Raw genomic sequence first — 14,767 nt, forward strand, 5'->3', positions numbered from 1 at the left:
TCACACATCTAACTGTGCTCCCAGCTGTAATGTCACCTTGTTTTCTGGTGTGCAGGCGGCCTCCTGGTTCTCATGCCGTGTCCCTTCTCTTGAGTGTGGGCTGTAACTCACTTCTAACAAAACAGACTATGGTAAAGCGAGGGAATGTCATTCGAGATTAATTTACGAAAGGCTCTGGCTTCCATCTTGCTCTCTGATGGAAGCCACCTGCCATGCTGAGCTGACCTGAGGAGGCCCACAGGCCGAGGAACGGAGGGAGGACTCTGACCAATAGCCAGTGAGGAACTGAGGCCTCAATCCAACAAGCCACAAGGAACCGAATCCTGCCCCAAACCAGCCGAGTGGTTTTGAAACCCTGTCAAGCCCTGAGATGACTGCAACCCTGGCCAACACCTTGATCTCAGGGTGAGAGGCTGAGCCAGAGGAGCCAGCAAAGCCAAATCCATCATCCCGACCAACAGGAACTGTGAGATAAGAAATGTCGGTTTCAGCCAAAACCGGTTTGGCTCAGTGGATAGAGTGTCGGCCTGCGGACTGAAAGGTCCCAGGTTCGATTCCGGTCAAGGGCATGTACCTTGGTTGCGGGCACATCCCCAGTGGGGGTTGTGCGGGAGGCAGCTGATCGATGTTTCTCTATCATCGATGTTTCTAACTCTCTATCCCTCTCTCTTCCTCTCTGTAAAAAATCAATAAAATATATATTAAAAAAAAAAAAAGAAATGTCGGTTTCAAGCTGCTATGTTTTAAGGTAATTTTTTTAACACAGCAATAGAGAACCAATACACCTGAGACAAATGAGGCATTACTGCATCACAGCCTGAAAACTGTCTAGCAGTTACACCTTGGGCAAGTTACCTAACCTACGAGGGCTTTAGTTCCTTATCTTCAAATGGGAAGAGCCCGCCCCACCTAATGGATTAGGAAGGCATCTGTTCACAGACAAAAACTGCTTGATATGAACTCAACATATAAAATTTGGTCAAGGAGCAGTTTCAATTGAACTTTTCATAATTTATATTTCCCTACATCAAAAACATGTTCAACCAGTAAAAAGAAAGGACACATTCAAAATCAGGTAAAACCGTGCTCTCCTTTTAATTCATGTTTCCTTCTTGGTCACTACTTTGGTAACAAGTAGGTCCCCAACTCTCAAAAATATTGCATCTGAACAGGCTGAGCCAGAGCCAGTGTGAACACAGGCCCCAACCAGGGCTTCTGGAATAACAAGAACAGCAAAACCAGCTTCTTTTTAGAAAGTGTCTGTGAGTCGGAGGGTCCAAAGCTCCACTCTCTAGAAAGAAAACCTGGGGCTCAATATAAAAACGGAAACCAAAATGTATCAGAAATGAAGCATATACTCAAGGTCAAGATGGTTTCTGAGAAATAAGTATCTGATTATCTGGCCTCTTGTATTAGGAATGGCCCCATTCCAGCATTTTTAAAGGAAGATGTTTTTATTTCTATTTCATTTCCCAAACGGGTATAAAATCTACTAAAAGGGAGAGAATGAATCAGAATAAATCAGTTCACTCACAAGAGACACTCCTAAATAATGATTTTTAGTTGCTGAGAGTATTCAGCACATTATTTCAAAGTGGCAAACTTAGAGGTAATCTCAGAGGAGAATTCGAAAGCAGTAGCCACAGTCTCTGGTAGAGTTATGTGAGATACACAGACATATAACCCCATGTTTTTCAGTGTATATGTCAAGGGGCCAAAACCCCTGATCATCAAAATAAGTTATTTTGTACATTACAGTGCACAGAACCATAGAGGGAAAGACTTTCTTGGAGAGTGACCGAAAGGCATTTGCAAAAGGTTCATGTCACTCTGAGGGGAAGGCCAGGAGCCAGTGCTGCAGCACGGCCTTCATTAGCTTGACCCCTTCTCTTCTTTGGTGGCAGTGGCCTCAGCGGGAGCTGCCTTTTCTAAACGTTCTGCTGGCTTCTTCTCTTCCTCCACCTCTTCCTCCTCATCTTGGGGATAGAGGTCGGGGTACTTCTGCATGCATTCCTGCATGGCCCGGAACTGGTCTACACAGTCTGATCCCTTGAGATCCTCCGTGCTATAGTGGAAGCAGGAAAAGGCTGACTTGAATTGTTCCCCACAGGGGCCACTAGCCATTCCCCCAAGGCACGGGCAGTTCCAGTTAATGTCTCCATTGGGCAGGATCAATCCTGGAACAGGAAGGTGGGTAAGGAAAATGTGAGAGATGCTCTTGAAGGTTTCAGAACAAGCAAAACCAAGTCCTGTCCTCCCAGGCCACTTGAGAGCTGAACAGTATGAACTGTTGCCTGGCAGGCACTTGCCTGTGGACCTACCTCTAATATCGGCTTCAAATGCCTGGAGCAAATCCAGCAATCCTGGCTCAGCTGGAGAAAAGCCACCATCGGCTACTTTCTCCACGTGCAACACTAACCTATATTCTAAGCCCCGTCCCATACTGTGGCTGTGCTCTAAGAACTACCCACTGAAATCCATTCAGTCCAAAGTAGAAGCCATCACTTGGATGGTTAATGAGAACCTTTGGAAAGCCCAAACACTTTAACAAGCTGAGGCCAAAGCTGACCTCCTCCTTCCAATCTCGGCTCCTCAAGCCCCTCTGGCTCTGTGGCTGCTCTCAGAAGTCACACACAGTGTGAGGACTGACTGGGAAGAGGTCCAAGACATGTTTTACAAGGAAAAGGCTAGTGGCATACCAAAGTGGTGTGGTTCCATTCTTATAAAAATGAGAAGCTTACAGGGAGACTAACTACATTAACCAAATTGTTGCACTGTATATGTGTTGGGGAGAGTTTGAGGTTTCAGACGGATTTTCACTTAACTTTTTAACTTTACATTTTTTCTTATCTTTGAACTTCGTCCACATCTAAAATAGTATTTCCTAGTTTTCCAAAATGCTTTCAAGATGATGGCTTAACTTCAGCTTTGTGACAGTCATGGACAGAAATATGATTCATATAGAAGTCTCTTACATAAGTTGACTACAGAGACTGAGAGCACTCTTTAAGAAAGACTTGCTCAGCTGGTGTGGCTCAGTCGTTGAGCGTCGAAAATGAACCAGGAGGTCACGGTTCGATTCCCGGTCAGGGCACATGCCGGATTGTGCGCTCAATCCCCAGTAGGAGGTGTGTGGGAGGCAGCTGATCAATGATTCTCTCTCATCATTGATATATCTATCTGTCTCCCCTTCTCTGAAATCAATAAAGATATATTAAAAAATAAAAAATAAAAGACTCTTAAGTACCCAGTGAAATCACACATAATTTTTCACTCCAGGGAAATACCCAGGTCTGGCGCTCTGAGCTAGTGTCCGAAGTCCTAGGCCCAGGCTGAACCCTGTCTCTTAATTTTCCCTTGGAAACGTCAGTGATCACCGAAACCGGTTTGGCTCAGTGGATAGAGCGTCAGCCTGTGGACTGAAAGGTCCCAGGTTCGATTCCGGTCAAGGGCATGTACCTTGGTTTTGGGCACATCCCCGGTAGGGAGTGTGCAGGAGGCAGCTGGTCGATGTTTCTCTCTCATCGATGTTTCTAGCTCTCTATCCCTTCTCCCTTCCTCTCTGTAAAAAACCAATAAAATATATTAAAAAAGAAAAAAAAAGAAAAAAGAAACGTCAGTGATCAACAAATCTGCTGCTGCGGCTCCTCACTAGTAAACAGGCTAACAGTAGGGATGGCAATGAGACTGGCAGGCAGTTCACCACTGGCACCAACGACAGCTGCGATGCACATTTTTGTGCATTAAGTTTTATGTGGTCAATCACATGATCCTTTTGGCAACCTCTGCAGTGGGTGTTTCTAATTCTAGTTTACACATGAGGTTTCCGGGGTTCAGTGGGGTCTAAGTCAGGACTACAGCGAGGGCCCTTAGGGTCCCAGAGCCCATGCTCTTTGCTCCACATCTCACCACCACTCCCAATTTCACAGGCCTTGTCAGCGCTGGAAGCATATACAAATGCTGCCCCCTGGATGCTCAACAATGCTAACACACCTGCACAGTTTGCAAAAGAAATATATCATAAAGCTAACATTAAAAGTAATAGTTCAGCCCCGCTGGTGTGGCTCAATGGTTGAGCGTCAACCTATGAACCAGAAGGTCAGGGCACATGCCCAGGTTGTAGGCTTGATCCCGTGTGAGTGTGTAGGAGGCAGCCGATCGATGATTTTCTCTCATCATTGGTGTTTCTATCTCTCTCCCTCTCTGAAATCAATAAAAATATATTAAAAAAAAAAAAAGTAATAGTTCAGGCCCTGGCTGGTTAGCTCATTTGGTTAGAGTGTCATCCCGATATGCCATGGCTGTGGGTTTGATCCCTTGTCAGGGCACATACAAGAAACAGCCAATGAATGCATAGATAAGTGGAACAACAAATTGATGTTTCTCTGTCTCCTTTCCTCTCTTTCTCTCTAGTTAATTTAAAAAAGGACTATTACTATTCTTTAAAAAAAGAAGTAATAATGAGGTCTGAGGAGTCCTTGTACCACTGTTTATCAGAGGAAGGTGAGCTAGAATGCATTAGTTCTTCACAGAGGGCACTATGAAGCCAATTTGCACTTCAGGGAAACACTGTAAAAACACATCATTGGTAGCTTCAGCATGTTAAATTAAGCGCAGATGCAGCGTGTTTTAAAACTAGTAATTTTGCAACTGAGAGCTCAGAACCTGGGTCCCAGAGTTCTCTGTTTTATATACCTCCTCACACAATCATTCACAAGAAGGGGTTGCAAAGGCAAATACCTATAGGGTCCAAGCAGGTATACTGTACATGACAAGCAGGTAGGAGAAAAAAACAAGTGTAATGGTAAAGAAATATATCATAATGCTAACATTAAAAGTAATAGTTCAGGAAGTAGGGGAATGCACAATCTAAAGACAGACACATTCAGTTTTTATAAAAACACTATGAGGCAGACAAAACCAAACCTGATTTATCCTGCAGGCCCCACAGAGTCTCAATCAATTAAAGAAACGTACTTAACTAATATGGACCTAAAGACAGGCAAAGGAATAGAATTTATGTGTGATTTACTTTTTTTTATACGAGTACTAGTGACCCAGTGCACGAAATTTGTGCACATTAAAAAGGAATTAATTAGAAGAAATATTTTAATATTGCTATTTGGTCCCTTTCTCTATAATAGAAGTGTCAGAGATGAAAGAAAATTAGTAAATTGTATATGAAAATCTTCCTCCTGTCAGAGTCTGGGGCGCACCACGGGAACCAGAGTCGACCCTGCCTACCCACATGCGCCTCGAAATCGTGCGAGACTCAGACCCAGCCGGCCCCACCCCCATTGGGCTAGATCCAGACCCGGCCAGCTCCACCCCCATTAAGCACTGCTGGGTGGGGGGCGCGGCCTGAGGTCCCCCCGCCTGGGCCGGGGCAGGGGGCACGCCTTGAGGTCCCTGTCAAGCCCCACCAGGCCAGGGGTGCAGCCTCAGGTCCCTGCTGATTGCTCGTTAAGGCTCGTTATGGAACTCAGCCTCCGCTGTGGGCGCAGCCATCTTGTTATGACATGACGGTCAATTTGCATATCCCCTCTTTATTAGATAGGATGATTTAAGATTACTCCTATAGCTGTGATTCTCAGAAATCTAACACTTTGTGCTAGATAATGCCTACTGAGCTTTCCTCTAATCCCTAGGAGCAGGCAGGGTAGCAAACAGTGTCCTAAGAACATACACTTTATTCTTAGCATCTGAAAAATTCCAACCAGGAGCACATACTCTACAGGCAGCTCCTTCAAGCTCCTTCAACCATATGTATCACCAATCAACACTAAAGGCTTGTTTGTTATCACTAGGGATGTCAGAAAAGGCTTTAGATTGGTGGAGTGAGTACTGTTTATGAAACATGGACTATGTATGAATACTGCACAGCTGCCTTACACAGGCTGGGTAAGTCCTAGTGAGTCCAACGGTCCAAAGTCTTTGGAGTGATGCCCAAGTGACCATTAACCGAGTTGTGTGTAACTGGTTAGCTGAATCCTGCTGCTAGAACACTGCCCCTCTATCTCAAGTGAGCTTTTTTGGCAAGGTGCTTGTTGGGGAACTTACAAGGAGAAAGTACCTCACAGAACAAGGTGTGTGGCTATTACTAGTAGATACCTGCTTGCTAATAGTCTGCAGATGTGGCAGAATTCAGTGTGGTAACTTGTTTGAACAGGGGATCCCTGTCACCTTAACCTACCTGGAACTGCTAAAATCCACTGACACCCTTCCCCCAAACATAGTCACTGGGAAGCAGCTTAAGCCAATGCAAAAACTAAGAAAAAGAGGCAGAAGACTTCAATAAGGAGAAAATCTTAGGTTTTAGCCTAATGGCCAGGGAAGTGCATCAGAACAAGGGCCCAAAACAGCCCCTTACAATTCTGAGGGAGATGGACCCACTGTCCTGAGAGATGGTCCATGGCTGAGATGCATACCTGCCTTGGCTAGGGAAAAATGGGAGAACATTTTTGAACAATGAACTTTTCCCTCAGTACATGTCCGTGGGTCCCTGGGAGGCCCCACGTCACTCACCATGCTCCTCGTATGGATCATTGGGATCGTCAGCCACCAGCTCTGCATTGCTTGGAGTTTCATGGTCTTCTTTGGTCACAAATATAATTCGATCCTTCCCTAGTGTTTGGAGGGCAGAGGAAGAAACTTTCACTCAAGAGCAGTGAGATCTGCCCTACATCCAAAACAGGCAAGCACACCAAGTTTGAAGAATGTCCCAAGTGAAACCCTAAAGTCAGGAACTGCCCTCCCTGGGCTGAGTCACTGACTCTGCACGATGCCAGTTTAGCAGCTGCTTTTACTGAGTATCGGAGGCTGGAACGAAAACTCCACCAAGGTCTTGGGTGAGGATGATAGCAAACCCTGCCCACCATCGGTATCCTCCACGTGGGAGATGAGATGCCCCAATCCTACCAAATGCAGCTGCTTTTAGTCCCCAAATTGGCTGACATTCCAGTGATGCAACAAATCTTTCTTCTTCCCGTCAGGAAACTTCCATGGTGCTGACTGTCCATGTTACTTCCCATCAACCTGTGAGCCCCTCCTCTACTTCAACTTTGTCCACATCTAAATAGCATTCCCCCCTCCTTCCAGACCTTGCAGGGATCTTAGAGCAGTTGGCTCAGATAATACTTGTGGCATGATGACGGCTTACTAGCCCAGGGATGCTGGGAATGCCTGCTGCTGGGCACCCCCACCTGATACACAAGCTGCTCTCACTGTGCTGGGGTGTGGGGTGTGAATGGGTGGAGCATGAGGGACAGAAAAAAAGCCAAAGAAAAAGAAGAGGGTTCAAGATGATGATATAGAAAGAGTCTGAACTTTCCTTCCCCCATGGACATATTGAATCTACAGGTTCATGTGGAACAATTTCCTTTTTAAAAAACCTAGGCTGGAAAACAAAAACAAACCTAGGCTGGCCTAGCCAGTTTGGCTCAGTAGATAGAGCGTGGGCCTGCGGACTGAAGGCCTGATTCCGGTCAAGGGCACATGCCGGGTTGCGGGCTTGATCCCCAGTAGGGGGCGTGCAGGAGGCAGCCAATCAATGATTCTCTCTCATCACTGATGTTTCTATCTCTCTTTCCCTTTCCCTTCCTCTCTGAAATCAATAAAAAAAAAATAAGTATTTTCAATAAAAATATACTAAAAAAACACACACACCAAAAAACGTAGGCTGGCTGGTGACAACTGCACATTGGGCAAAGAGAAGAAAACTACATCTAAGTGAGCAGGAGAGGCAGAGAGGCCTGGACATAAATCCTACCCCCATCACAGTGACCCGCAACAGGCAGAGAACTCAAAACCCAGAGTTTCTCCTTGAGGAGCGAAGGGATGGAACTCCACACTGAGCATCCCAGCTTTTAAGACACTCACTTGAGAGATGAGCCCTCCAACATCTAACTTTGAAAACCAACAGGGCTCACTCATGTCCCAAGATCCGTAAGATTATAGTGATCTGAGAAACTCTCTTTAAAAAAAAAAAAAAACTTAGAAAAAAAAATTTAAATTGATTTCAGAGGAAGGGAGAGGGAGAGACAGAGAGAAAAAACATCAATGATGACAGAGCATCATTGATCAGCTGGCTCCTGCACGCCCCCTACTAGGGATTGAACCTGCAACCTGGGCATGTGCCCTGACCCAGAATCGAACCGTGACCTCCTGATTCATGGGTCAATGCTCAACCACTGAGACACATCTGTCAGGCTGAGAAACTATTTTTAAAGGGCCCACCCCAAGGCCCAGCTAAGAGGCAACTGATCACACCCAGACTTACAGTGAAGGAGGTTCACCTGCTTATATTAAACTGTTGGGTTGAGGCATCTAATTTGACACACACATTTGTGACAATCTGCAGCTTGTTGTTTTTTAGAACAATCACCCAATCCAAACCTAACAGAATAGGCAGCAGAGCCAGGACTGATGCTCTCCAAAAACCAAAAACCAGATCAGGAAGACACCTTAGTCAGGGCCAGAACCCCTAGCCCATGAACCTGGCTGTCAGAGGGCCCTGAGCCTCCAGGAAAGCAAACTGGTAGGAGCCAAATGCATTAAAAAAAAAAAAAAAAAGTTTTTATTGATTTTTAGAGAGAGCGAGAAAGGGAGAGGGATAGAAACATCGATGAGAGAGAAGCATCATCGATAGGCTGCCCTCCCCGCACACCCCCCACAGGGGACTGAGCCCACAACCCGGGCATGTGCCCTGACCTCGAACCGACGGCCTCTTGTTTCCTGAGTGGATTCTCAATCGCTGAGCTACACCGGCCGGGCCAAATGCATTTTATATGAGGTTCTCCTCATGGGAAGTACAGAAAAGGGAATCAGCATTGAATGAACCAGGATGGGTGTATTCCATGGCTCACTTCAACTAACCTTTCGGTGAACCTATAAAGTTTTATGGCCCTGATTTTACAGCATAAAAAGCAAAGCCCAGCCAAAACCGGTTTGGCTCAGTGGATAGAGCGTCGGCCTGCGGACTGAAGGGTCCCGGGTTCGATTCCGGTCAAGGGCATGTACATTGGTTGTGGGCACATCCCCGGTGGGGAGTGTGCAGGAGGCAGCTGGTCAATGTTTCTCTCTCATCGATGTTTCTAACTCTCTATCCCTCTCCCTTCCTCTCTGTAAAAAATCAATAAAAAATATATTAAAAAAAGAAAGAAAGAAAGAAAGAAAGAAAGAAAGAAAGAAAGAAATTGCCTTTGGACTGTACAGGCAGTTAAAAAAAAAAAAAAAAAAAGCAAAGCCCAGAGTGGTGACTCAAAATCAACCAGCAAGGCGGGGACTTCACCTACTGGACTCCCTCCTCTACGCCTTGTAGCTGCTGGCACTTGACCTCACTTCCTAAAACTGTGGCCATCAGCTAACTACCCAGCAGGCATCTCTCCGATATTCCCACGGTGAGTGGGGAGCACCTTCTCCTTAGAGCCACACACGCTGCATGGTCATCAGTTGGCCCCGCAGTCCCTGGAGGGCTGGCCCCTCTGGGTCTTGCATGTCAGCTAGCTCCTGCCATCCTGTCATTACCCTCACAGGAGACAGCAGGAGCCCCATTTTAAAAAACACACAATATACTTTTATTGATTTCAGAGAGGAAGGGAGAGGGGGAAGCATTGATCGGCTGCCTCCTGCACGCCCCATACTGGGGATCAACCCCACAACCTGGGCATGTGCCCTTGACCAGAATCGTACCTGGACCCTTCAGTCTGTAGGCTGACGCTCTATCCACTGGGCCATACAGGCTAGGGCAGGAGCCCCATTTTAAGGTGGGAAGTGATTTGCTCACACAGGACTGGAATTTGAATCCAGTTCTGCGACTCCAAAGTCCACACGATGGAGATCCTTTCCACACACCTACACTGTCCCCAAACACACAAACGTAAGAATAATAATGACAGCCTGACACTGAGTACTCAGCATCACTCAGACTCTATCCTGAGAGATCTGTGTGCTTTGGGCAGGAATAAATGTTCTGCACAATAAATACTGACCCAATTCCTGACCAAGAAGCTTAGAATTAAGTCAGTGAATGTTTGTTGAGTGCATAAATAAGTTTTTTTCTAAGCTACTGGTACCCACCTGCTGAAGGGAAAGACAAATTCTATAGCCCTAACTACCCCCCGTGACCCAGGAGATCTGGGATAATGGGACCCGCATTGAGGGATGGGAGATGCCTGGCATTTAAGACTTCTCCAGGCACCAACCAAATGTGCCCTTGGACAAGCCTTAGTCAGTGGCCTGGAGTGAATTAGCTACTGTGGGAGCAGAGGCCAGGCCTGCAGAAATGTGGCTCTCTGAGAGTTGCTGGCATTTTCTCTTACTATTTCATACTTTTATTTGGGGGCGGGGGCATGCTTGGGCTGCCACGTTTAAGAAAGAGGCTTGGGGTGACAGCAAGAAGCAGAGCGACACTTCCAGTGAAAAGGACAGTTGAGGGGACAGAGGGAAGGCACCTGAGTGCTTCCCATCCTTTCCACACGGGTAACAGTACCAACAGGTGACCCCCGGCATGCACAGGGACTGGACCTCAGCCTACCTGAAGTTCCCATGCCCAGAGCTGGTCTCTGCCTCCACACCTCACATTTTATCCCAGAGAAGACTGCTTTTCCCACGTGGCCCGGGAAAGGATCTGGGCCAAGCAGCCTGGGCACATTAACTAACGACCCTGGTGGTCCTGTGGTTTTCAAAACACTGGAAAGCAACCTGCAAAAATGCTGAATGCTAAGCAGAATAAGCTGACAGCAAATTTCTCAGCTCAGCTCTGACAGTTTTGTTTACCAAGACCTCAGCTAGACCCAGACCAATAATGAGGTCCAGAGGCCAGGCCTCACCCAACGAAAATTAAATCTAGCTCTCTGGCATGTTCACATTGCTCCCTGGCTTCACAGGTAGCTGTGATACACAGCCAGTGTGGGAGTCCCAGGCCTAGCAGTCCCACTGAGAATGTTCCAGATCCCTCCCACAGGGCTGAGTCCTCACAAGCATCTTCTTGGACATCCCTCTTAGAGAGGTTATGCTGGATGGAAGGATGTGATACTGTGATTTATAATAAGAAATATACATATTCCCAGGCCTCTTGCTTCCTGGAATGTTTAAAAGTGAATGCCAGGACAATGCTTACTTAGTCCTAACTGTGAAAGAGCCAAGCCTAAGCATGCCAACTGAGAACCAGTCCCAAGAATGCCAACCAGTGGGGTAATCAGGCACCTCCTTGGGGGACTCAGAAAAACAGGCCCCTCACCAGCTCAGCCTACCTACCATGGTAAACAAAGAAAGTGAAACAAGTTTCTGCTCTCAACTGAAGTCCCGCTCAAATGACAAGGATAAAATGGCCAGGAAAAGAGGCAATCAGAGGCGAGAGGTGTCAATAGTTTTAGACATGGACAAGCTGAGAGTGCTCTCTGGCGCAATGAAGGGAGACGCTAGACCCAGGGCTCATAAGGAGAGGCAGTCAACTAGAAGAAAATCAATCCCCACTCCAGGACCCTGGGAAGGGTGGGAATCCAAGGCCCCAGGGGTCTCTCTGAAAGCAGGACTTCAGAGTGGGGCTGAGAACAGGACTGGTCGAGCAGTTGGATACCAAGACACCCTAACTCTGGAGTTTTACTCTGTACAGCCACCCTCGACTCCTGTCTTCTCTCACAATGCCATCATCAAATGAGGTTGGTTCTAGCTTTAAGTACCAATATGTTAGAAAGATCTGCATCCCTCACATGACCTCATCTTCCACTACTTGCTCCCACATTCCAGCACCTTCTTGCATTTACTTGACTATGCGGAGCACACACATCCCTCTGGGCCTTTGCACAGCCTGTTCTCTCCTCCACTAGCACCTCCCTCGCATGTCTTCATACCACCTGCTCGGATGCCACCTTCCCTGACCATTCTGCATCTCCGTTATCCTGCTTTATTTTTCTCCAAAGCACTTTTCCTCCCCTAACATGTTATATATTTACTTACCACCCATCTCCCTCAGTGAAATGTCAGCTCCTTAGAACAAGGGTTTGTCTTTTCCATTCATTGCAGTACCCCCAGAGCCTGGAACAGCGCCCAGAACATAGTGGGTCATCAATATTTGTTGAAAGAGTTAAGTGGAGAAACTGAACTCTGGATTAGGACTTGCAGCAGAGGGACAGGAAGACAGAATGATCATCACCATTAAGCACCTAGACAACACTATTGGGTGGGTGGTCTCATCTTTCCCCGGAAGGGGAGCATGGATACGCATTGGACCATTACATCAGAATCTCTGAGCATATCCAATCCAGGAGTGTCCACCAGGCCATGGAGGCAGATTTTGTCACCTGTGCTCACTACTAACGTGAAGTAGATGGCATGCCACAGGGGTTCAGTAAATGCTTGCTGACTGAACAGGAGAGGGCAGGCTTAGCGCTAGAAAAGGAGGAAACTAAAGAAAGGAACAGGCAAGTGTGGGCAGCCCGAGGCCAGGGAGCAAGGCTGAGCCGTGCTGTGGATGCCGTGAATGCCAGCTAAGGCCTTTAACCTGAGGCTGGGAGGTGAAGTAAAATTGCACAGGCAAGTGATTCAATAAGAACAGAGTGCAGGTATGTGCATGAGTTTATTCGATAAACATTTGAGCAACCCTTTATAGACCAGGCCATGTGCTAGATCTTGGGAATATGGCGAATATAGCCCATCTAAACTCTCTTAGCTTTTAAGGCCTTACAGGGCAAGGAGTTTGTGATCATTTTTTCTAAGTCCCAGGAGAAGCATAAAAAAAAAATTGGTGGGAAGAAAAACCCCAAAAAAGTTGGGGATTTAGGGACAATGGGTATGGATAAGATAAAAACTAGGTAAGAGTGCTTTTAATTCTCAACCCTAAACTAAGAGAGATCTTTGAACTCAGAAAAGATAAGGATCACTGCTTTGGTGGAAGAAGGAACCTACCTCTCCTTCCCAGATAACCTGTGATTCCTAGACATCCTCCGGGGCAGGGAGGGGTTTTAATCTGCACAGCCTCATCATACCCAAAGGGTCAAAATTACTTGAAATGAGAGATTCAGGGAAAGAAAATTAAGAACCAGAGACCCACTGTTTAACGGAGTGGCAAGGGCGGAGGACTTTTATCCACAGCACAATTAAGCACTAGTCTACTTAAATCGTACTCTTTAGCAACATCAATGATTATCATGGCTTTATGGCCCTGGAAAGGAGGAGGAATCTAGAAGCAAGGTGGGGTGAGAAAAAAGGCTTAACATTTTAGACTAACTGTTTCCCTAACTTGATTTATAACCTTGGGTAGGTCATCTTCTCTGGGCTCCAGATTCACCGAATTAAACCGAGGGAGCCGGACTATTTATTCATTCACCAAAGAATTTCTGGGTGAGTTCCAACTCTTTTCTGTAGCTTCTCAGGTGTCCACCATCCCCATCACCTGGGATCGAGAAGGTTCTTCATGAATATCTGCTGAATGAATGAAGGCCAACTTCTTTTAACCCCTCATTTTACAAGTTTGGAAACAGGCTTGGAGGCTTCTGAACTCTTAACTTTGCGTGTGTGTGTGGATGGGGTGTGGGGGGTGTCCTCCCAGAAGAGGGCTCCCTGGAGTCCACTGGGCACCAGATTGGATGGTGCAGTTCTGGAACCAGACTGCTAGGGCTTAAACCCCAGCCCCACGACTTACCCATCACGTGGCTTTAGCCAAGTCACTCTCGGTCTTAACTGAGCCTTACTTACAAAGGTCGCTGCGAGATCAATGATAAACCCTATAAAGCTCCTTGAAGAATGCCTGATAAGTAGTTGGGACTCAAAAAAACCCCCATGTTCTTGTTGTCCTAGCCGTATAGTTCAGTGGATTGAGTGTCGGCCTGCGGACGGAAGGGTCCCGGGTTTGATTCTGGTCAAGGGCACACGCCGGGTTGCGGGCTCGGTCCCTGGTAGGGGCGTGCAGGAGGCAGAGGATCAATGATTCTCTCTCATCATTGATGTTTCTATCTCTCTCTCTCTCTCTCCTTCTCCCTTCCTCTTTGAAATCAACACAAATATATTTTAAAAATGTTCTTGTTGCCGGTACTTCTACCACTCAATCACACCTAACCCGAATGCCTTTCCAGGACAGTTACAAGGCGCGTGCAAATGGGAACACGTGGTGTGTGGTAAGAGCGATAGTAAGAGTGACAATAAATCCCCAATCGCGAGCCAGAGGAAACGTGCTCAGCACTCCCCTTACCCGCTCGGGTCTAGTTTATAAACTCTCCCGCGAGCCGGCACCTCTGAGGTCCGGGTTCGAGCCTCCGTGTGACCTTGGAACAGCCTCGTTCCTCCCAGTCTCGATTTTCTCATCTGCAAAACGGGGGTAGCAACCCCGCCGCCCAGCCAGCTCCAAAGGTCCCGAGGAGGATACCCCGGACAGCCTCGGGTTGCCCGCACCGGCAATGAGGTCGCCGGGTGCCCAGGCGTGCGGAGGCAGCAGACACCGGCAGGCCCTCGTAGGCCGGTCTCCTCGGCAGCTCACGCTCCCTACCTTCCTGCCGGCAGTAGGCCATGGCTGCAGCCCAGCGCTCAGACCTCGCGGTGGTAGCGGCGGCAGCGGCAGCGGGAGCGGCGGCTTCACGCCGTGACCTCTTCTCTGGTAGGGCGGGAGGCTCCGAGGCCCACGTGAACCCGCCCCCTCCAGGCCTGCCCGCCGCGCGCCTGCCTCCGCGCCTTTCCAGCCCCAGCCTGGGGACTCCTCAGCAGGAACTACAATATCCAGCAGGCCGCGCGCCGCCGGGCACTCTCCCTGCAGTAGGAACTACACTTCCCAGAA

The 14,767-nt window shown here is 47.5% G+C and overlaps 2 protein-coding genes across 3 annotated transcripts in view; both read right to left on the bottom strand.

Moving 5' to 3' along the window:
- TFDP2 (transcription factor Dp-2) overlaps positions 1-6,624 on the bottom strand; it is a 140,827-nt gene extending 134,203 nt beyond the window's left edge. Inside the window, exon 1 of the mRNA XM_079794687.1 lies at positions 6,526-6,624. The gene's annotated coding sequence lies outside the window, so the exon portion shown is untranslated. The remainder of the gene's footprint in view (positions 1-6,525) is intronic.
- CHCHD4 (coiled-coil-helix-coiled-coil-helix domain containing 4) lies at positions 1,072-14,667 on the bottom strand. Of its 2 annotated transcripts, none has more exons than XM_079794699.1 (3): positions 14,483-14,667; positions 6,526-6,624; positions 1,072-2,177 (listed from the first exon to the last, which is right to left on the bottom strand). In XM_079794699.1, exons 1-3 carry the CDS (start codon positions 14,502-14,504, stop codon positions 1,873-1,875), a joined length of 426 nt encoding a protein of 141 aa, XP_079650825.1. In that variant the 5' UTR covers positions 14,505-14,667; the 3' UTR covers positions 1,072-1,872. The 2 variants fall into 2 exon arrangements, with proteins under 2 accessions (XP_079650825.1, XP_079650826.1); XM_079794700.1 differs by lacking the exon at positions 14,483-14,667 and adding an exon at positions 13,643-14,059.
- Between the last annotated feature and the right edge of the window lie 100 nt (positions 14,668-14,767).

The sequence above is a fragment of the Cnephaeus nilssonii genome (genome assembly GCF_951640355.1).
Source record: "Cnephaeus nilssonii genome assembly, chromosome: 17".
Taxonomy (NCBI): Eukaryota; Metazoa; Chordata; class Mammalia; order Chiroptera; family Vespertilionidae; genus Cnephaeus; species Cnephaeus nilssonii.